General features: G+C 44.7%; 1 protein-coding gene across 2 annotated transcripts in view; it reads right to left on the reverse strand.

Moving 5' to 3' along the window:
- ANO10 (anoctamin 10) overlaps positions 1-23,956 on the reverse strand; it is a 262,989-nt gene that overhangs the window by 72,079 nt on the left and 166,954 nt on the right. Inside the window, exon 12 of one of the 2 annotated variants that reach the window (XM_042956787.1) lies at positions 23,167-23,786. The exons of the other annotated variant lie outside the window; for it this stretch is intronic. Coding sequence (XP_042812721.1) covers positions 23,676-23,786 — 111 coding nt within the window. The 3' untranslated portion in view covers positions 23,167-23,675. Of the gene's footprint in view, positions 1-23,166; positions 23,787-23,956 lie in introns of those variants that run through there. 2 annotated transcript variants of the gene reach the window in all.

Here is a 23,956-nt window from a genome sequence, read left to right on the forward strand (position 1 = left end):
CAAATGATAAACTCTAAATAAGATTCCTGAATGTAATACTGAAGCCCACACGAACTAAAGCCATATTAAAGGACCCTGTGCTTTAGGAAATATTGAGCACACCTGTGCCATCGTTTGCGCCCCAATACAGCAGGTTACAATGTGCTTCTATCAGGGGCACCTGGGTGGCTCAGTTGGTTAAGCATCCGACTTCGGCTCAGGGCATGACCTAACAGTTCGTGAGTTCGAGCCCCGCACTGGGATCTGTGCCGACAGCTCAGAGCCTGGAGCCTGCTTCGGATTCTGTGTCTCCCTCTCTCACTACCCCTCCCCCCCTCAGAAATAAATAAACATTAAAACATTTTTTAAAAAAGTGTTTCTATCAAACTGTGGCACAGTTCTGAAAAATTGCATTTTGGTCATAAATGACTTACGTTTCTACTGTCCAGGCATTCTCTTCTACTGCTTAGGCTTTATAATATACTATTGATAGTAGGTATCTTAAAGTTAATGTCTTTAAGGTAAAGTTAACTTAAAGTCTTAAAGATGATGTTGATCTGGTAAGAAGAAACTCCTTATTTTCAGCGTAAATTACAGAACAAATATGAAGTTTACAATATCTGAGCTGTGGTCTCTAAGTCCGCTGTCAACAGTTGCTCAAGGAATCTTTAGAGGAGGAATACTTGGTGTATAACGTAACTGCAGGGACATGCCTCCTACATGTCCCATCAGGACTGCCGGACGCATTCCCCCAGGTGCTCAGGGTGCTGCTGGAAGGCACCCCTCAGCTGAAGGAGGTCACCTTGCCAAAGCCCACCCTTCCCCGAGGCAGCCTGCACCCAAAGACTGGTTTATGGGGGGGTGAAGAATAAAAGCCTGGCCACTGTCCCAGCTTAAGAGCTCAGTGCGGGGCGGCTGGCTCAGTCGGTTGAGCGTCCGACTTCGGCTCAGGTCGTGATCTCGCAGTTTGCGAGTTCGAGCCCCGCGTCGGGCTCTGTGCTGACAGCTCGGAGCCTTTAGCCTGCTTTGGATTCTGTGTCTCCCTCTGTCTCTGCCCCTCTCTGCTCATGTTCTCTCTCTGTCTCTCAATAATAAACAAACGTTAAAAAAAAAAAAAAAAAGAGCTCAGTGCGGAGTGGCTGAGCTCTCTGTTGAGACTGCACTGCCGCCCAGTTCTCCCTCTGCTCCTTCCTGCTTCCTTCCCCTCTTGTCAGGTGGTGGTTCTCAAGAGCTCTCCCTAATAAATGTCCTGCACACCAGCGTCCATCTCAGAGTTTACTTCCTGGGGAAGCAGACCTGTGACAGCAATCAGTCAAATAATAAGGATGTTAAAGCACCTTTCCTGTGGCTTTGTCTAGGCATGGTGGTTAGTGATGGAGGATGGGGCAGCAGAGGGGTGGGACAGGTGGTAAAAGAAATACGACCAAAACCCTTCCACACAAGGACCCTGCAATGTAGCTGAGGAATCTAAATGCACTTAGAGGAGCCTACAAAGTAACACAGATGAATTTTAAACAAATACACTAGAACGTATATATTCAAATAGCTGTTGTTCACATTAGTAACGAGTCTGGGAGCTCTATGCTTATTTTAAAGGATTGGAATGGGTGGGGCACCTGGGTGGCTCAGTCACGTGTCTGACTCTTGATTTTGGCTCCGGTCATGATCTCATGGTTTGTGAGTCAAGCCCCACGTCAGGCTCTTCACTGACGTGAAAAGGAGACCGTGGGGCACCCGGGTGGCTCAGTCAGCTACGCGTCTGACTCTGGACTCTGGCTCAGGTCATGATCTCACGGTTTGTGAGTTCCAGCCCCACATCAGCTCCACGCTGACATTAGAGAGCCTGCTTGGGAATCTCAAGTTCTTGAGATTCTCTCTCCCTCTTTATTTGCCCCTTCCCTGCTCGCGCTCTGTCTCTCTCTCTCTCAAAATAAATAAACAAAAAGAATTGTTTAAATAACTGGAATGGAAAAGTCACACAAGATTTTTAGAACTCTTAGATGTACAACCAGAGTGAGCGAATGAAAATGGCTTTTTGTTGTCATTGCTTTTCTATTTCCAATTGTATTGGGCGGTCTGGCCACCAAGGAAACTCCTAAGATTTGGTATCAAATTCTTTTTCCTACTCTAAAAGTCAAATCTACCCTCAAAGGCTAAAGATTTGTTACTAATAGGGGCGCCTGTGTGGCTCAGTCGGTTAAGCATTTGACTTTGGCTCAGGTCAAGATCTCAGGGTTCGTGAGTTCTAGCCCCATGTTGGGCTCTGTGCTGACACAGAGAGATTCTATGTCTCCCTTTCTCTCTCTGCCCCTCCCCTGCTGGTGCCGTCTCTCTTTCTCTCAAAAATAAATAAACACCTTAAAAAAATTGTTACTAACGAAGCTGCCGGGCAATTCTAGAAGAGGCTTCCTTAATACTCTCTAGGCTTATAAATGCATTCTCTCTCTCTTTTTTTTAAGTTTATTTATTTATTTTGAAAGGGGGAGGCAGAGGGAGGAGAGAGAGAATCCCAAGCAGGCTCTCTACTGTCAGCGTGGAGCTGATGTGGGGCTGGAACTCACAAACCGTGAGATCATGACCTGAGCCAGAGTCCAGAGTCAGACGCGTAGCTGACTGAGCCACCCGGGTGCCCCACGGTCTCCTTTTTAAGAACAGCTTTATTGGTGTATAATTCTCCCATCTTAAGTGTTTACAATTCCATGGTTTTTAATATACTCACAGGGTTGTGCAACTACCACCACGATCAATTTTAGAACAACTTCCTTAACCTCCTCTCCCCAAACAACCACCCTCCTCCTTTGCTATCGCTCACCAATCCCTCATGTCTCCCAAATCCAGACACTCACTAGCCTGCTTTTTATGTCTACAGATTTGCCTGTTTTGGACGCTTCATATAAGTGGAATCATATAATATGTGACCGACTTTTCACTTGGCATGTTTTCAAGTTTCGTCCACGTTACAGCGCGTGCTCGTAATTCATTTCTTTTCACGATCTAATAAATCCAATTGGATCGATAAACATTTTATTTATCCATTTGCCAGGTGACGGACAAATGGGTTGTTTCTACTTTGGGGAAAGGAGTAACGCTGCTCTGAACTTTTGTGTACAAATCTTTGTGTGGACCTAAGTTTTCATTTCTTTTGAGTACAGACCCGGGAGGAGAACTGATGGGTCATGTGGCAACTCCATGTCTAATATTTGAGGAATTGTTAGACTGTTTTCCACAGTGGCTGTAGCTCTTTACATGCCGACCAGCAATGTATAAGAGTTCCAATTTTTCCACATGCTTGCCAACGCTTACCATTATCTGCCTTTTTATATAACCTTCCAGTGACTATGGTCTCATTGGGGTTTTGACTTGTATTTCTCTGATGGCTAATGATGTGAGGATCTTTACGTGTGCTTATTGGCCATGTTTTATCTTCTTTGAAGAAATGTCTATTCGGATCCTTTGCCTATTTTAAAATTATTTGTCTTTTTATTATTGAGTTCTTTATAAGTTCTAGATAGAAGACCTTTCTCAGATGCATGATTTGCAAAACTTTCTCCCTTTCTGTAGGTGTCTGTTACTTTCTTGATGGTTCCTATGAAGCACAAACCTTTTCCATTTTTATGATATTCAATTTATCTATTTTTGTCTTTCATTGTTTGTACTTTGGCTGTCCTGTCTCAGAAACCTTGCATAATTCGAGGTCATGAAGATTTACACCGATATTTCTTCTAAGCTTTATAGTTTTCGCTCTTACATTTAGGTCTCTGATCCATTTTGAGTTAATTTTTGCCTATGCTGTGAGTAGGAGTCCACCTTCGTTCTTTCCATGTGGCTGTCCAGTTGTCTCTGCCCCATTTGTTGAAAAGAGTACTGTTTCTCTACTGAGTTGTCTTGGCATCCTGACTGAAAACCCAAGTGGGGATTCATTTCTGGACTCTCAATTCTATTCTATTGGTCTGTAAGTCTATCCTTATGCCAGTATCACACAGGGCATCCTTCTTAAGGAAACTGCGACACGCGTCCATTCACCACGACTGCTCACTGGGCACCCACGTCGTACCAGACACGGCTCGAGGTGCCGCAGAATCCGGAGCTCAGTTGGAGCTTAGCTTTGTGCAGGAGACACGTAATTACACTGTGTATAAGTAACACCTACAGCATGGCAGGGGTTGATAAGTATCACTTAGGAAGCAAAGAAGGGGATATAACATAGAGCGAGGAGGGCTACGTTCAGACAGGATAGCCAGGAGGGCCTCACCAAGAAGGGGAGTGACAAAGACCAGAAGAAGGTAAAGAAGCTGGACATGCTGCCCTCGGTGGCAAAAGCACTTGAGTTAGAGGGCAAAGCAAGGGCGAAAGCCTGATGGGCTGTTCATCCGAAGGCGAGGCGGAGGGCCGGTGTGTCCCAAGTGGAGAATGAGAGAGAGGTGAACATGGGGCCGGACCCTGGGGTGCCTCATGAGTCACTGTGAGGTCACAGGCTTTTCCAGCGAACGGGATGGACGCCTGTTGGAGGTTTCTGGGCGGAGGAGTAACACGGCCTGGGTAAAGCGATTAACACACCACAACCCCATGTTGAGACTAGGGTAGAAGCAGGGGCCAGTCAGGGGATCGCGTGATAACGGAGGTGAAGGATGGTGGGGGCCTGTGCCAAACGGGTGGCAGCGGGGCAGGGAGCGGTGCTCTGGCTCCGAGGTTGGGGCCGGACGGATCTGCCTGCAGACGGACGGGGCACGAGGAAGCGGAGCGCTGGGGAACATGAGGTTTCAGGCCTAAGCCCCCGGAAGGATGAAGTTTGCCTTGCCTCTGACAGAAAAGCCTACAGGAACGGTAGCTCCGGGGACAAGAGCTTATCCTGGGAAATACTGATCTTGGGACGCCTAACCCTAGCGAAGGAGTCAAACAGGAACTTTTGTTTACAGAGCTGTGACTAAAAATTTGAGGTCCCAAGGCATCTAAACAGCACTTGTCACCGAGAAGAGGTCGCCTGAGGGATGAATGCAGACGAGAAGAGGGGTGCAAAGACGGCCCGAGGCAGCCCGGCCTCAGAGGGCTGAGGGGTCAGACACAGGGGCCCGGGTGCAGGCACAGGCACGTGCACACGCACACAGGCAAGCATACGTGCACACACCAGGCCCATCGCACACAAATGCACACGCAGGCGAGGACGAGAGGAGAGCAGGACGCAGAGAGGGAGGAAGAAGCACCGGGAGGAGCGGCCAGAGAGGCCGCAGGAAAAGCAGGTGGTGTGAGTGTTCGCAGGGGAGGGGAGTCAGGCGGGCGAGGCCTGAGGAACGGCGCGGCAGCGATGCTATGCTGGTCCCTGGTGACCCCGAGAAGCGGCGTTTTGGTGGGGTGACGGCTGAAGGGAAAACGCAAGAAGCTACGTGGAGGCCGTGAGCCCGGGCTTTTGTCCTGAAGGAGTGCTGTTTCAAGAGAAGGGGGTGAGGTCCAGAAAGAAGGCAATCACAACCTAGGGGGATGGGCGTGGAGGGCGGAGCAGGGAGGGCACTGCAGCCTGTGCTGGAGAGCGTGCGAGGGGAGGTGGGGGGAGGGAAGGGTCCGTGGAGCCCCGGCAAGGGACTCACGGCCGGCCGCTCAGCCGCTCCGCTCCGCAGGCAGGAGAGAAGGTCAAAGGCTTGTGTAGGTGCAGGGCCAGCAGCTGAGAGGGGGCAGGGCAGGGAGACACGGGAGGACTGGGCGATGAGCAGGCCTGCAGCCGTCGCCCAGCAGAGAGGAAGAGAGGACAGGCCGAGAAAACACGCCCGAGGTCAGTGATGACTGTAAACTGCGGCCTGTCAGGTGCCAGACGCACGGGCAAGGTCAGGGCGCGGCTGTGGGGTGATGGCCGAAGTCGGGGGGCAGACAGCTCACTGCTGGGCAGGGGTCAAGGAAGTGGACTGCTATGGCGGTGAAGCAGGTACAGCGACGGTACCGGTACCGGGGAGAGGGCCCTGGAGGGAGGGCCAGACAGGCCCGCAGGTCCTCCGGGGACGGGGTGAGGGGTGCGGGGCGGCGCGGGCCGAGACCGGAAATGGGCGATGGGCTGGTCGCAGGAGAGGAGGGCCATCCCCGCGGGGCAGCTTTCGTCCCACCGATCCCTCCTCAGACCGGCCGAACTGGACGATTCTCTCGCCCCTTTACCATCTGGGGGCCCTCCTGGAGCCCACGCGGGCTGCGATTTGATCTTCTGAGTTTCTGAGTGGGCGGGTGCTGGCCAAATTTCCAAATATAACGATGGAATTCATCAAACGTTGGTCCCAAACCTCTTTTTCTTTTTCGGCATCAGACTCTGACTCTGGGGCTTAGGGCACCAAGATGAACAAGACACGTAAAGGATAAATCATAATTTCCTGTGGCACATGAGGCTGTATTTACTCTGTAGACGGATATATTCCAGGCACGGCTATTGTAGAGCAAGGTCAAAATGCAACAGGAACAAAAAGTTAACTTTAATTTCTGATGCGTGGAGACGAAGAAAAACAAAGAGACTATTTAACATTTGAAAAAAACCACTTAAGTATCTGCTCCATGATGAAATAATTAATTTCTTTAAATAGAAATCGAGGTGCTACTTTTTGCCCACTCCTCGGATAACTCAGGCTGGCTCAGGCTGGCTCCCTCCCGGGGAAGCTGGCAGGGAGTGACAGTCAGCACCTGCGGAGTCATCAGGAGAAAAGGGAAGGGACGCCACGAAAATAGAATCTTCAGACGGTGCGGCTCGCAATTAATAGGAATCTCAGCTGCACTGTCGAATGTCATCTTCTATGCAAAATGTGTGCACTTCACAGCCCTGAAAGTTCCATATGACCCCAGTGGCACTAATTTTTACCGTCAAGATGCTAACCATCCACTAACCCTGGGCACTTCCTCCCCTGGTGCTTCAGCGTAAGCCCCGGAGAACAAGTACCAAGCTGGGCACCCTTATGTAGCACTGGCTTTACAAGCAAAGACTTGGAGGCAGAATAGGTGTCCATCACTAGGAGAATGGATGCATAAATTCTGGCACATTCAGAAGATGGAAATCTCTGCAGCAGCACGAAACAATGAAGCACATCTTATACACGGCAATGAAGACACCATAAGCATAGTAATGAGTGAAAAGTAACAAGAGACTCAGAGCCCAAATCCATACACGTAAATTCAAGAACACACACAAAACAACACAATGTAAATAACTGAGTGGAAGGGAAGGACATACTTGGATGCCGGTGTGGGTGCTTATGCAGGAGGAGGGTCACAGGAGTGGGACTAAAGGAAATAAAATACAAGCAACGATGCCTGTACCATGAATCAAGGCACGGGATCAACTTGATTTGTGTATCTGAGCTAGTGGTGGTCATGGGGGAAGTGAGTAGAGCGTTCTTACGAATGGACAGTTAGTTGGTATGTATTTTTCATACTTGAAGCTTTTCACTATTTGTTACTTGTACACCTGGCTCCGGAGAGATCTATAATGTAGCACGATAATGCGCCCAACAGAGTATCTCCGTTCTATAAACTTGACATGTTTTGGTACAATCGTTATCACAATTTATGGATGGCATTTAACAGGATCTAGAATAGCAGTTGCCAAAAACGAAATCAGTCAATCGTGAATCTAATAAAGAGCAAAGCTTTGATCATAATTTGATATATTCGGAGAGAAAAGTAGATAAAAAGATTCCTATAGAATTGAGTTTGACGCTATGATTAATAACTTAGCACACGAAGTACTTCTTAGCCAATGCTAAGCACAGCATCAGAGCTCACCCTGACAGCTACGGCTTCTTGCAGAAACGTGTTCATGTTTCCCTTTAGAATAAACGTGTGTTTCCAACAAGCTCCTGGTTCATACTATGCTTTCTGTTCTCCATCTCTAAACTACGCTTTCTACGCTCAAAGGCAATCGGCTGCAGGGAGAAGAGCAGCCCCGGATGGAAATCAAATTAAGTAATGTGTTCCGAGAAGCTGCCACTTGTGATGTGGCTCAGTGCTACAGGGAGAGCGGGACAACCGTGTCTGGGGCCCAAAGGGCTCACGATCTGATCAACCAACACTCAAGGACCCCCATTCTTACTCCCATGGGAGTTGTTGGGTGACCTTAGAATAATCGCTCAAGTTTCTCTGCCTCACTTTCACTGAGCTCCTGCCAGCCAAGACAGGATGAGAGAACACAGGAAGAAGGGTCAGGAACTCTCATTTTGTTCCCAGCTTAGTGCCCATGAAAGGGAACTAACAACATGTCCCCACTGTGCTACACGTGACCTTTGTTACTTATAAGATAGAAATATTAAAACCCTGGAGGCCCGTTACAAATGCTGATCCTGGAGTCCTTGTCAAGAAATCCCTTACAATGGAGTCTATTATTCAATAGGATCCATACAGCACCCAGCGGGTGAATCTTCTTAAAGGTCTAAGACAGACACACTTAAGAAACATCTGTTCTAAGGAGAAGTTTAAGAAAGCTTCCCCTTTCTTGGAAGGATGTTCTTAGCACAAGACAATGCAGCCCTGAAAAGTTTTTGAGTTTGAGCTGAAATAATTTGATTTGCTCCACAAAACTCCTCACATCCTTTTACTCACCGTAACAATAAAATATTCTGAAAATATTTCCACACAGAAAATGTTTCTACATGAATTCTCCTACGGATTATAAATTCCATTAACATCAAATGAAGTAGCGGCAGACAGGAAACGCAGACTATTAAATCTCAGATTGGACTTCAACCAATGTCTTGCATGCCACAAGCTTCCGAACCCATGTTTCCACGTGGCTGAGGCAAAGTCTCTGATCCCCTTGAGTTGCACAGGACGAGGTCGTGAGCAGATGGGCAGCACCATTCAGTGCCAGGCGGACGCATTCTAGCCCCAAGGCCATCAGATGGCTCTAGGAGCAATGGCGGTGTCACTCCTCACCGAGCGTGGCACTTCTCTCTTTCCCTGACCTGCTTTCTGTCCATCCACCTCCACCATCACCACCTCCTGCCGCCATGCCACGTTCGCCTCCTGTTCTATTCCGTAGGTAGCCACGACCCCCTCCCTGTGGGGAGGCAGTGCTGTTGGGTAAAAAGGATGGGGACTGCCTTCGCAGCCCAGTTCTCCACCCCGTGCTCTTCGCTAGCAAAGGGAGAAAAGGCTCGATGGTGACGGAACAAGGCTCTGTGGCCCATGGCGGTACTTGCCCATGGGCCACGGAGGAAGAACGGCTTGTGCAGAGAAGCTCGGGCACGGAGTGGGTGCGTGTGGGCAAGGAGGGGACACAGCTGAAAGGTGTGCCGTAGCTGCCAGGCTCCGCGTGAGACGCTCCTGGTGAAGGCGCTTCTCAGCTGCCACCACAGGCTGGTGAGGGCTTCCGGCTGGTGCAGAAGCTTCTGCTCCGGCTTCCAACAGTCATAGGCAAAAAGTTGCTTTTTGTGGCGTGGTCAAGCTCAGCCCTAGCTGGTGGAGCTGACGAGGCTCAGCCATGACAGGAGGGACGATGCTTCAGGCCGTGGATGAGCTCTGACCCTCCCCCACCACGGTTGGCCCTTCCAGGTCTCCCCCGCCTTGCTTCATGGGCACATTCCTGGTGAGTGAGGGGGCCTTGCTGTGCACCTCAAGATTATTAAGGATTCGAAATACAAACCTAATTTAATTTAATGTGTTTATTTAATTATTACCATAGCTCTCTAACTGAGGGATGGGAGTGCATTAGCCATCCTCATTTGTCTATCAGGTTAGAAACAAGATGAACAACAGAGAATTCCCATATCTACCAATGGTGGTACAACAGTAGAAGAGTGATGTGGAATCTCTATGAAAATCCAGAATGCATGTGTGTTTCCTCTCAGCAATGTCAACTTTTTGTGGACAGCCTCTCACGATGTACCCGGAGCGTAAACACTAAAGCTGGGACCCCGATCTCAGTACGGTGCACACAGACCCAACTGGAGGGTATGTACAAAAATCTAGGCTACAACCTAAACAGAAAACCTTTACGTAGGGCTTACGTATGCTGGAAGTTGTTCTAAGGGCTTTATATGTAGTAGTTCACTTAGTCCTCACAACAACTGCATGAAGGAGGTACGACTCTCTGTTTGTTTTTTTAAAAATTTTTTTTAACGTTTATTTATTTTTGAGACAGAGAGAGACAGAGCATGAACGGGGGAGGGGCAGAGAGAGAGGGAGACACAGAATCTGAAACAGGCTCCAGGCTCTGAGCAGTCAGCACAGAGCCCGACGCGGGGCTCGAACTCACATACCACGAGATCGTGACCTGAGCCGAAGTCTGACGCTTAACCAACTGAGCCACCCAGGCGCCCCACTATCTCTGTTTTAAGAGGGAGGCACAGACAGGTTAAATAACTTGCCCAAGGGCACACAGCCAGTAAGCCATAGCACGGGATTAGAAATCAGGCACATCATAGACTAGCTACCATGTAGAGCAGCTAAAAAGGAATGAACTATATTGGTCTAAGAGAAGATTCCCATGTATCTCTCACATCCAATTGGAGAGACCATCCAAAGAACAGCAAAGAAATACAAAAGGAACAATTCCATAATAACGAAGAAATGAGAAGGACACAGTGAGCACATGGGATATTTCTACAAATTTCTGGAAATCTGAAAATAGATGAAAGAGTCTAGGATGATGAAACAGCATGCAGGGAATTCACAGAGAAGGTTTTTATTTTATTTTCAAGGACGGCGCCAGAGAGAACTAAGAAAACCTCGCATTCACTTGCAAGAACAGATACTCATGAAAAAGGAAAGATTAGAAAACCAGAAAGAGTTCTACAAAATTAATAAATGACTGCCGAAATGAAAACTTCAACAACCCATTCTTGCATTCATGGAATAAATCCCACTTGAGCATGGTGTATGACCCTTTTAATGGATTACTAAATTCATTTTGCTAATAAAAAAAAAATGAAAACTTCCAACAGAAGAGCTAGGGGATCTAGCCTAAGAAGTCTTTCATGATATAGAATTATGAAGGACTAGAAAAAGAACTAAACCAAATCGAGCAGAATAAAGAGAATATTAAAAGAATATTCAGAAATCAATGAAACAGAAAACAAACAGTAGAGAAAATCAATGAAATCAAAAGTTGGTTCTTTGAAAATAAAAATAAAATTGATAAACTCTAGCTAAACTGAGTAAGAGTAAAAACAGAAGAAAGAAATTGCCAATATCAGGATTGAGAAAGGAGTTATCATTAAAGATTCTCTAAAAATTAGAATAATGAGAAAGTAACATCAATAACTTTATGTTAAGACATTTAACAACTTAGATAAAATAGACAAACTGCTGAAAAGAACCAATCACCAAAACTGACCCAGGAAGAAATAGAAAATGTGACTACTTCCCTGTATCTAATAAAGATATTAAATTCATAATTTAAAAACTTTTCAGGCTCAGATGGTCTTACTGGAAAATTATATCAAACATTTAAGGAATAAATAATATCAATTTAAAAAAAAACAAAACAAATAATCCTGTACAATCTCTCTCAGAAAAAAAAGGAAGGGAAAGGAAATTGAAGATAATATTGTTCTGATACCAAAACTTGGCAAAGATAATTATAAGAAAATAAAGTTACAGACCAATATCTCTTATTTAGCATAGATATAAAATCCTTAGCAAAATATTAGGAAATTGAATCTAACAATCTGTAATAAAATATAACCAAGTGGGATATATCTCAGTAATGCAAGGCTGGTTTTACAACAGAAAGTTAATTAATGTAAGTCAACACATTAACAGAAAAAAAATGAGAAAACTGACCTATCACAAACAAAATTTCTGACAAAATTCAATACTCATACATGGTGAAAGTAGTCAGTAAGATAGAAGGAGAGTGAAATTTCCTTAATCTTTAAAAAGGCATCTAGGAAAAAAAAAAACCCAGCTAACAGCACACCAAACGATGAAAACCTAACTGCCTTTCCTTAAAATCAAAAACAAAGCAAGCATGTCAACTTTTACTACTTCTATTCAACATTCTGCTGGAGGTTACAGCCAGTGCAATCAGGCAAGAAAAGTGAATATAAGGCCTACAGGTTGTAAAGGAAGAAGAACATTTGTTTTTATTTGCAGATAACACGGTTGTGTACACAATAAATTCTAAAGAATGTATTTTTAAAAAGAAATTACTATTACTAATAAGCAAATTTAGCCAAGTTGCAGGATATCTGATCATGAAAATATTAAGTCTTCTTTCTATATGTTAGTAATTAAAATTGGAAATTGATATAAATATACAATTTACAACAGAACCTAGAGACATAAAATACTTATGGGTGAATTTAACAAAATCTATGTAAATTCTGTACAACAAAATCTATAAAGTTAAAGAGGACCTAAATAAACAGAGAAATACACGACGTTCATGGATCAGAAGACTCAATATCGTTCAAATGTCAGTCAATCACTTCCAAATTGATCTAATAGATCAATGCAATCCCCACAATCCCCAAAATACTTTTTTTTTTTTTTTTTTAGAAATCAGCTAATTGATTTCTAAAATTCAGATGGAAATGCAGAAAACCTAGAATAGCAAAACAGTTTTGAAAAATAACAACAGAGTTTGGGACCAATAATGTCTGATATGAAGACTTAAAACCACTTAAAACTTTAAAACATGAAGATTAGATATACAGACAAATGGAACAAAATAGTCCTGAAATTGAGCCATACATATGCGATTATTTGAATTTAGACAAAAATGCCAAAGTAATCAATACATGGAAAAGGGTTTCTTCAACAAATGGTTAGAGTAGCACCTGGACGCCATTTAGGAAAAAAAAAAAAATTGAACCTCAATCTCTATCTCATACTATATACAAAAATTAACTTGAAATGCATCATAGATCTGGCTAAACATAAAAGCTAAAACCAGAAAATTCATACAGACGAAAATCTTCAGGACCATGGCATAATGGAAGATTTTTCAGAAAAAAACATGTAAATAAAATGGCAAGTCACTGACTGGGAGTAAATTCCTGCCTATGTTTGACAACAGACTTATGGACAGAATACAACTTGTATATTACAAGTTGTAAGAACCCTTACAACTCAGTAATGAGGACAACGCATTAAAAGAAATGGGCATAATAACTGAACAGGCCATTCACAAAAGGAGATGTATAAAATGCTAACAAGCATATGAAAAGATGCTCTAACATAATTAGTCACCAAGGAAATGCAAATTAAAACCACAAGGAGACATCACTACACAACTGTCACAATGGCTAAAACAAAACAAAACTAGAATATCGACAATTTCAAACACAGGCAAGGATGTGGACTTCCTGCAATTCACAACTCATGCTGGTGGAAGAGTAAAAGGTTAGAAACACTTCAGAAACAGTTTGACAGTTTCTTACACAGTTAAACAAAAACTTACGCTACGACTCAGCAAATGCACCCTGAGGTATTTACCCAAGGGAAACAAAGACAGAGGTACATGAAAAAAGCACGTGAGAATGTTCATTGCAGCTTCGTGCATAATAGTAAAAATACGGGAACAACCAAAACGTTCATCAGCAGAGGAGTGGGTAAGAGAATTGTAGTATATTCAGATAGGGGAATACTACTCAGCAATATAAAAAGAAACCCACTGCATACAATGATGTGGATGAATCTCAAAAGCGTTACGCTAAATAAAAAAGCCAGACGCCAGCAGTATTCACAGAGTTGTTCCATTCATACAAATTTCCAGAACAGGCAACTGTAATTCATAGTGACAGAAAGCACGTCAGCGATGGTCTATGACGGGGAGTAGAAGAGGCTCACTGCACAGAGGAAGGAGGAACTTTCTGGAGACGCGGAAATATCCTAAGTCGTTTTGTAGCGGTAGTTACATAGGGGGATACAACTGTCAAGACCCATCAAACGCAACATTTAAGATGAGTGTGTTTTACTGTATGCAAATTATACCTGCAAAAACTGATTAAGAGGACTGCACAACAGAATGATGCAGTGAATCCTGAACTCTCAACTTTCTCTGCAATAACAACTGTATCAGATTGAGATATGCATAAACCAGGCTGTTCAGAGAATTAAAATAAGATACGGAGGAATTTAGAGTTTTCCCATCAATGGGAAGACACTGACACTTTGTATGTTTGTTTTCAGCTTTCATCACGGTAATGGGCTTCTTACCGTTCGAGCATATGCATTCTTTTGAGTTGTAAGGCAAGCATTTTGGGTCATATTGTAAGTTTTAATTATAAATAGCGCAACCCACTGCTGTTGTCCTTTCAGAGCAAAATTAATCACTCCCCTGCTTCGGTCAGAAGGTCTTAGGATTTTTAGCAGTGCCTTCTCATATGCATGGTGTAGTATCACAGCTGAAAACGGCCGTGGCACTGAGCTGGATGGGCAGTGATCCTAAAGGATTCTGATCCGTTGTGCACGTCAGTTTCCTAACTCCCACAATTGTGTCGGTCACCGCTGTCTCCCCAGTGTGCAGCCCAGCGTGACACACAGTCCCCGAGAAGGGCTGAAAGGGTGGATCAAGGAACCACCCTCCATCAAGAAGACTGTCCTGTAACGGGAAATGCCGTGGACGAATGTAAAGTCCCTGTGCAGGGGCCAGAGTGACAGAGCACACGTGTGGCAGAGGCTGCCCCAGTGAAAGATGTACAGGCACGTCTGCACGTGGCTCCACGTGGACCAAGGCCTGTAGAAAGAAGGAGAGACCTTACAGGGTTTCCCTCCCCCACACAGACTCTGAACACAAATCAAGCTTTCGGAGCTCACAAGGCGTCTCTGCGCTTACTGTTGTCATGACGGCATCCAGGATCGAGCAGAGCAACCCCAGCAGCTTACGCAGTGGTGGTGGTGGTGTGAAAATCTCTTCTCTAGACCTCCAGGTGGGTTTTCAGTCCCACATCAAATGGCTTCTTTTCATGATCTGCCTTCCCGACAATTCTTTCAGGTTCATGTGGATTTAAGCTCCAGATGGCCAGTGCCATCTGCAAACATTCTTGGACCTACTGTGTGAGTAATCAGGCAAAGCAAGGTCTATCAAATGTCAGTGCTGCTTAAGGAAAGCATCAGCAATTACAACTGTAGCTTTAAAATTACATTGACCTTTAGAGCAGCTTTATTCATAATTGCCCCAAATCGGAAGCAACTAAGATGTCCTTCAGTAGACGGCTGGATACACAAACCACGGTACATCTACACAACGGGGTACTATTCAGTGATGAGAACAAATGAGCTAGTAAGCCACAAAAACACACGCAGGAACTTTAAATGCATTTTACTAAGTAAGTGAAGGAATGTAACCTAAAAAAGCCTACGTATGATTTCAACTATACGACATTCTGAAAAAGGGAAAACTGTACAGACGGTAGTAAGATCGATGGTGGCCAGGGGATTGGGGGTGGGAGGGACGGTGGGATGAAGAGGTGACACGTAGGAGATTTTCGAGGATGGTGAAACCATTTCATATGATACTCTAATGGTGGATACATCGCAGTTGGCATTTGTTAAAACCCACGGAATGTACAACACAGAGCGAACCCTAGTGTGAACTCTGGACCTTAGTTAATAACGTATCAACATTGTTTCATCAATTGTAACAAATGTTACCACACTAATGCAGGATGTTAATAATAAGGGAAACTGTTTAGGGGAGTTGGGGTTATGTGGTAAATATAAATATTCTATATAATTTTTCTATAAAACTTAAACTGCTCTAAAAAATAAAGTGTATTAATGTAAAAAATACATTGTAAATCAAGATTGCAGAGTTTTTAATGTTACATCTTTAAACGGACATATTCTAACTGCAAGATAATTTTCCATTGAAGTATTTTTAGAAGAATATTATAACGATTTTCTTTCTTACATAACACTGTTGTGATGGCCCAGAAAATATTCAGAAAACACTTTTCCCCAATTGGAAACCTATTTAAAGTAACATCAAACATTCAATCCCAGGTCTAACTAACAGTGAAAGTATGTCCAATTTCAAAAGAAATATTAAGAAATCAAGTATAAATAAAACATTTACTTTTTCCCTTATTTGCCATAGAACATCTCCTATTTTGTGGGCACAAAGTTTCAAAATTTCAAAATTCTACACTTAGGAAATGGACTATTCCTTGCAAGATTTTCTCCTCTTCATTTGAAACTTCTTAACGTCCGTCTCCTGCAGAGGACAGGTATCCAGGGCTTTGGGGTGAACATCTAGGGGCTAAAATTCTAAACCGTAACCGGTTTTGCTAATGACATTTCTGTAGATGATACATTCCTACATTTTGAGAAAATTTCCAAAAGCGAGGGCCCACAATTAATCAAAATTGGTCCAACTATTAACAATACACTCACAACAATGGTTGGGGGAAAACACAACTTCAGGTGACCTCCATGTAAGCTCATGTCCTCAAGAGGGCTCTCAGGGCCTGGCCTGTGTCATTTTACTCTGGTCCATTCAGTCTCTCGCTCCCCCATTTGACTCTACACTTGCTCCCTGGTCTTCAAGCCTCCAACACCTGTCTCTATGTACTGTCAGCACCAACCTTGCTATTTTGGGGAGAGAACAGAGGCTTTCAGAAGAGGACATCGGTGAGTCCCACCCCCCCCCCAACCTGTTCCCACACCTGGCTGGACCCTCACCCTCTACCATCCGTTCCCTCTGCACTGAGGTCCAACCTGTCCTCCTGTGTTTGATCCCAGCTGTCCCTCTGGCAGAGTCAAGGACATTATCCAGCCGTTCCCGCTTTTGGGGAAGCTGCTACAGTGTTAGGGTGGTATCATCAAGGTGTGCCTTTCAATCTGCTCCGACGCATCTTTTAAATCCCTCATATACACACCACTTGCGAAATGTGCTTGACCAAATTGCTTAAACTGAATCTAATCAAGCCTGTAAACCAAACTTCTAACATATTATAGGGACAGGGAGACCAGTTTAAAAAAAAAAGAAAAGAAAAAAGAAGACAGACACACCTCAAGGAAACAATCAGACAGATCAACACTCTGAAATGTCTGCACGACACAGTGAAACGTCTACACGAACACAGCAGCTAAAAGCAGGTGCTGCAGCAGTGACTTCATGCAAGGAAACACGTGGTCACAGATCAACACCTGAGAGGATGCTCAACATCACTCGTCACTCGAGAAATGCAAATGCTGCAGCACGACACGACCCCCAGCGTGGCCAAACGAACGAAAGCGGACACCAAGGTGTTGGTGAGGGCATGGAGGGACCAGAAGCCTCACACGCTGTTGGCGGGAAGAGGCAAGATGGCACCGCCACATGGGAACAACGGGTGGCGGCTGTAACGTAAGGAACAACGCAGAGTTCCTTGACATGACGCGACAATCCTACTCTTAGGTATTTACCCCAGTAAAATGAAAACCTTTTCGCACAAAGCAGTGGGAAAATGCTTGCAGCGGCTGTACGCAAAATCGCAAGGACTGGAAGCAATCAAAATATCCCTCTTCTGAAACACGGACAGACACGCTGTAGTGCATCCACACACTCATATACTACTGTGCACAGCAAGGGGCTCTTCACAAATGCAGCGGCACGGATGAATCTCAAATGTTACGTTGGGTGAAAGAAAGAGGCTCAAAGGCTATAAACTATACGATCCCATTTCTGTGCCGCTCTGGAAAAGGCAAAGCTGTAGGCAAGGCGGTGGCTGCTAGGAGTGAGGGGGAGGGAGAGGTTTGAGGACAGAGAAAATCTGAGCTCTCTTTTCTCTTCTCCGCCTCGTTCCCATTAGGAGATTGCCAACGTCATGACGCCTAAGAGAAACTGGTGGGTTCAAAGGAGCCCATCGGCCTTGATCATCCAAAACCACTATGCTGCTTCTCCAAGTCAATAAACCCCTGGAGGACTTGCGGCAGGAAGGGCAACATTTCCTTAGAAATGAGGCGTTTTCGTGTTGGCGGCTGAGAGCTTCTGGGTGGACAAGGGGCTAAAACAATCTCTCCTGGATTCCATTTTTAATTTATAAACAGTTTAAAATGGCTAAACCAAAGCTCTCATTAAGAGGCATATTCACTAATTTTGGTTCCCCATGATAAATTTGTACGTTAAAACAGCTTTCTGCTGCTTAATTCAGAGGAACTAGACAAAACAAACACTGGCTGAAAAGAATGAATGTATAAAAAAATCAAATATCAACTATCATAAGAGAAATGACAATTTAAAATATAATCTTCCAGGGGCGCCTGGGTGGCTCAGTCGGTTAAGCATCGGACTTTGGCTCAGGTCATGATCTCACTGCTCGTGGGTTCGAGCCCCGCGTCGGGCTCCGTGCTGACAGCTCAGGGCCTGGAGCCTGCTTCCAATTCTGTCTCCCTCTCTCTGCCCCTCCCCTGCTCACACCGTCTCTCTCTCTCTCAAAAGTAAATAAACATTTAAAAAATATATACAGTCTTTTAGTTATTTTGGAAGGAACGTAAGCATTTCGTTTTTACGTTGAAAGAAATTTACGTGTAGATTCACGATGCTACCCAATGCCGCTCAGTTATCCCGCAGTTAAGACAGATGGTTCCAAAATTCCCTTAAGAGGCCTATTTGGTCTCATCAAGGGGAAGCGCGAAGCTCCGCTTTCTCTCCAAGTTTATTATCACCAATTACTTTGTGAAACTGTTTTGTCCTTTGGTTTTCAACTATACTTGATTAAATACGTAATCACTATGGGAAAAGAATGAAAAAGATGCAGGAAAAGAAACAGGGAATAGATTATCCAAATCTTAACTTAAAAACTACTGTTGTTAAATCTGGATTGCATCCAGGCCTTTTCCTACAGAAATGCATACATGCAAATACGTACATTTACAAGTTTTTCACTTCTCATTTATTATTGTGGCCATCTTTCCCATAATAAAGATTTGTATACAGTTTTATTTTTATAGTGGCAAGGGACACCACTAGAAGAAGGGGCCAACATTTGTCACCTATGTTGGATACGCAGCTCCCTTTCAGTCCTGAACTTTATGTTAGCGTAAGGAACTTGTGAATCTTTTCTTTTACAGTTACTTCTTCCTTTGGTGCCATTCAGATAGTAAAGGTCTCCCCACCCAAAGGTTAGCTACACATTCACCTATAATTCTTTCTAGTATTTTTATGGGTTTCAGTTTTATGTTTATAACTTTACTGAAACCAGATAATAATGTATTATTAGTATAACTAGCGTATAATTTAAAGAGGGGCTCGACCTTTACCCATTCCCTCTAAATGGGTAGCCAGTTGTCCCACCACCATTCAATAACCAATGCATCATCTTCTACTGACAGGAAATACCTATCATAAAATATACCAAATTTGTGTATGTCTGTACTTCTAACAGTTCCTGGACTTTGTTCTGTTCCACTTATGTATTTGTTTTTTTTTTTTTTTAATTTCTTTAAATGTTTGTTTATTTTTGAGAGAGAGAGCGACAGAGCATGAGCGGGGGAGGGGCAGGGAGAGAGAGAGAGAGAGAGAGAGAGAGAGAGAGAGAGAGGGAGACCCAGAATCCGAAGCAGGCTCCAGGCTCCGAGCTGTCAGCACAGAGCCCGACGCGGGGCTCGAACTCACGGACCGCGAGATCATGACCTGAGCCCAAGTCGGATGCTCAACCGACTGAGCCCCCCAGGCGCCCCTCCATTTATCTATTTGCTCTGGTGCCAGCACCACAATTTTCCAGTTCCTGTGGATTTATATCCTATGATAGGGCAAATTACTACCGCTGCACTCTTTTCTCCAGAAATGTTCACGGCCATTATCTCACATTTATTCTACCTGGCTTACTTCAGATTTCTGTTTTGATACGCTGTTTACTCATTGTTAGTTTATAATGTGCTGTTCTCTGGCATTAGATTTGAGTGATGGATTTCTCTTTCAGCTTATTTACTTTTCTCCTACAATTACCATGTGCTTAATCACACCTAACTAAATACTAAAAGAAAGCTCCAAAAAACAATTGTCAGTAGGCCTGATGGTTGTCCCTAAGCTCTGGCTTACTGTGGCAACATCCTCGTCCCCAGTGTCTGAATGTGTCTGAATCCTGGGTAGAAGAGGATCCTGGCTTCTCCTAGGCCTGCCCTGGCCTCTCTACTGAGCGGGGTTTGCAGCAGTCGACGAGAAGTTGTTAAAGTTCATTCTCATGACACTGCACCAACTTCCTCAGAAAGGGAAGTCACGGGTTGGTTCTTGGTGTCTTCCCGAAGGCGGTCCGTCCTTCCTTCCTTCACCTGTTCTATCAGGTGAAAACCCATCAATTCTTGTCGGCTGCGCTAGGCCCCACTTCCCCATGAGCACCCTGTTTCTGTACTGATGTAATTTGCCCCCTAACTTTCCTTTTTCTTGGTAACGTTTGCTGGTTTCTCCCCTAACTTCACCATCTTCCCAGGAAATCCTGAGTGAGATCACTTTGTGCAATTTTGCCTGAGCAGGCCGTACCACTAATAAACATTAAAATAATGAGAGAACTCAAAATTAACTGTGAAAAGGAAAAAGGTCTAGATCTGAATTCATGGGTGACCACAGCATGGGTTTTGGAAGAAGAAATAAAAAATGGCAAACCTACTTCCTGCCGGATAGAAAAAGAAAGAGGACGTGATCCTCCCACGATTACCCTCCAGTTTTGTATTAAGAAAACAGCTCAGAATAGTCGGTGGTTATTTTTTAAGTGTCAAATCAGTAACATAACATCACATAAAAGCCATTTAGGAATCAAAGGGAATAATCTCGACACGGATCCAAGCCCCGGATACCTCCTCAGACCCTGGACTGTATTACGGGGAGGGAATGACCTGATGACAAATGACCCCTCATCTCGAACGTCCTGGCACCTCCCTTCGCTGTCGGATGAAGCTAGGGTGTGATCAGGCACACGGCTCCCAGGAGGGCGAGGGGACGCAGCCTTCCTGCTCGGACAAGGCACCGTCTTGGCACAAAAGATGCCGCTGCTGGTTCTGAGCACGACAGGAAGTATCGCCCGCGCCTGGACGGGAGCCTCGGACTGTGGCGGACGACAGACGAGCCGCGCTGCACAGCACAGGCACGTGCGGTGGGCGACGAAGGAAAGTTCTGAAGCCCTTTCGCCACAGACGGTCCCGGGGAAGCGGTCCTGCCTTGCACGCTGTGCTTTAACACCCCGCTTCGCGTGCACCGAGCCCGCTCGGAAAGCGTATGAATTCCCAGCCGTCCCCCAGGCAGGAGCTGTATCCCCCTCCGACAGGTGAGGGAGCAGCCGCAGCTCCCGCCTAATGGTGGCTCTGCTCACTCTGGTGCCTCCCGCCTGCCGGAACGGAGGCAGGCCTTCTACCTGGAGGCAGGTGTTCCCGCACAAGGAATTCATTCAGTAAGAGCTTAACTCTCACCTCCGCGCTGTGTTCGTCCTTTATACGACAGTTCCCATTTTAAATCCCGTGAGGCACTGGCACCAGGCCTACATGGCAGGTAATTCAGAAATAAAATGACGGTGATCTACCCCCTGGCAGAAGCTTGAGAAGTCACACAAGTTATGAGGCTTCCAAATTCTATCTCTATTTCAAGGTGAGAGCGCCTAAAAGCAAAGCCAAGTGCGCAGTATTTTCACAGCCCCCTGAGGCAACGCCTCTACTAAGTTAAGGCACTTCAGAAACTATGTTGAACTATATTGAAACTATATTGAACTATGTTGAACTATATTGAAACTATATTGAACTATGTTGAAACTATGTTGAACTATATTGAAACGATATTAAACTATATTGAAACAATATTGAACTATATTGAAACTATATTGAACTATGTTGAACTATATTGAAACTATATTGAACTATGTTGAAGCTATAGTGAAACGATATTGAACTATATTGAACTATATTGAAACTATATTGAACTATGTTGAAACTATATTGAATCGCCTACTATGCACATTTTCTAAAACTATCTTGAGGACGTTGATCATTCAGCAGTCAAGGTTCCCTAATCAAGGAATTATCTGATAAGGTCATCTTGGGGTTTACTTTTCCCTGAAGAAGAATTTTATGCTTTTTATTAAAAAAAAGTTTTTATTGAAATTGCAGCTAGTTAACAGACAGTGTAATATTAGTTTCAGGTGTAGAATTCGGTGGTTCAACACGTCCACACAACACCCGGTGGCATCGCAAGGGCCCTCCTCAATCCCCGTCACCTGTTACACCCATCCCTCACTCCTCTCCCCTCAGTAACCATCAGTTTGTTCTCTGTAGTTGAGTCTGTTTCTTGATTTATGATTCTTTATTTTAATAACAAAAGAGATGGGCTACCTTTCCCTTTTTACTTTGGCTGAGAGGAGAACTTAAGCACAAGATTTAGGGACCAACTGTATGAAGTATTTCATGTTACGAGGCTGGATAAGAACATACTGTCCCTTTTAGATGTTCTCTATAAGTTTCTTAGCCTCACGATCCTATTTGCATTTCAATTTTGTTGCTACTTTCTTCTTCAGGAAGGTAAAAGAAAAAAGAAATTTGAAACTTTAACGAAATAATACAGAATCTGGCAATCCAAATTTCAATAAAGCAGCAAAAAAACATCAAAATTCTAGGACTTAAAGATAAAAAAGAACCAGAGAACAACCTTTAGTGAAATGTGATTGCTACGTTTGCCTTGAAGAAAGCTTTAAAAAAAGAGAGGAAAAAAAAAAAAAAAAAAAGCCAAGTTTACAGCTGCAGGCACTTCTAAGTGATCAGTATTGAATAGACTGAGGAGGACAAAAGTTAATTACCAAATGGTTAAGCTCAAAATGCAACTCAGGTGTGAGAGGCTTCTGGCACACACAGATGAACTCATTTCTGCTCTCACGTCCTCCCAGCCCGCAGTGCCCCGAGGAGGGCCGCGGGCAGCTCAGGAGGCCGGCCGCCAGGCCTGGCAGGGCTCCTGGGGCCACCTCCCCGCCTTTCAGAGCCAGGCCCCTTCCAGCCAGAGAGACCCAAGCTAGGACTAGGCAAATGTCATCGCCTGAGAGGGGGCTCAGGTGGAGACACAGACAAGGCGGGGAATGGAAGACAACTGCAGAGATGTGACACAGCGTTCACGAGACAAAGTAAAGGATACTATTTTTTTTTTAATATTTATTTTTGAGAGAGATAGAGAGACAGAGCACAAGTGGGGGAGGGGCAGAGAGAGCTGGAGACAGAATCTGAAGCAGGCTGCAGGCTCTGAGCTGTCAGCACAGAGCCCGACGTGGAGCTTGAACCCATGAACCATGAGATCATGACCTGAGCCGAAGTCAGACGTCCAACCGACTGAGCCACCCAGGCACCCCCAGAATGCTATTTTTAAAGAGCGATGGGAACACAGAGAGAATAGAACAGAGCTCTTGGACACTGAACATACCATAGAAATATATTCGACAGAATCAGAAAGGAGTTGAGGGAGTCTTCTCAAATTGACAAAAACAAAAAGAAAGCAAAACAACCAACCAAAAGGAGACAGGGTGGCGGGGGCCAGGGCAGGGGGGAACACACAACAAACGCTAAGTCCAGATAATGCAACAGAGGCCCAGAGGTAGAGAAGATAGGAGATGTGGAAACCATGGTTTTCAAAAAAAATAATTCGAGACATTTCACAGAAGTGAAGAACAGGAATTTTGAGTATCGTGTTCAACTGTTCAGAAAGAACAAAAACAAAAAAACCCCCCACCAAACTACAAAAGAATCACTATAAAATTTCAAAGTATCTGGGATAAAGAGAAGACTCTGCAAACTTCTGGAGAGAATGAACAGGCCATGTTTGAAAGACGGGGGACAGGCTGGTGTCAGCCTCTCAACAGCAAAGCTGCAGGCAGGAAAACAGTGCCTTCCACATGTGGAGGAAAAACGGGAATGAAGATGTTTTCATGCAAGATTCCAAAATCTCTCTCATGCATCTGCAAAAACAAGGAAGCAGATTAAGACAAGGTATGGGGAACAAAGCAGAGCAAATCCTCAAGAGGTTGGAAACGAGGACGAGAAGCGTGTCGCGTATTTCGAGAGCGACCCTGCCCAAACTGACCTAGGACAGCTCCCATTCTGGGCCCGACCTCTGCATGGAAAACAA

The sequence above is a fragment of the Panthera tigris genome, chromosome C2 (assembly GCF_018350195.1).
Source record: "Panthera tigris isolate Pti1 chromosome C2, P.tigris_Pti1_mat1.1, whole genome shotgun sequence".
NCBI classification, from domain to species: domain Eukaryota; kingdom Metazoa; phylum Chordata; class Mammalia; order Carnivora; family Felidae; genus Panthera; species Panthera tigris.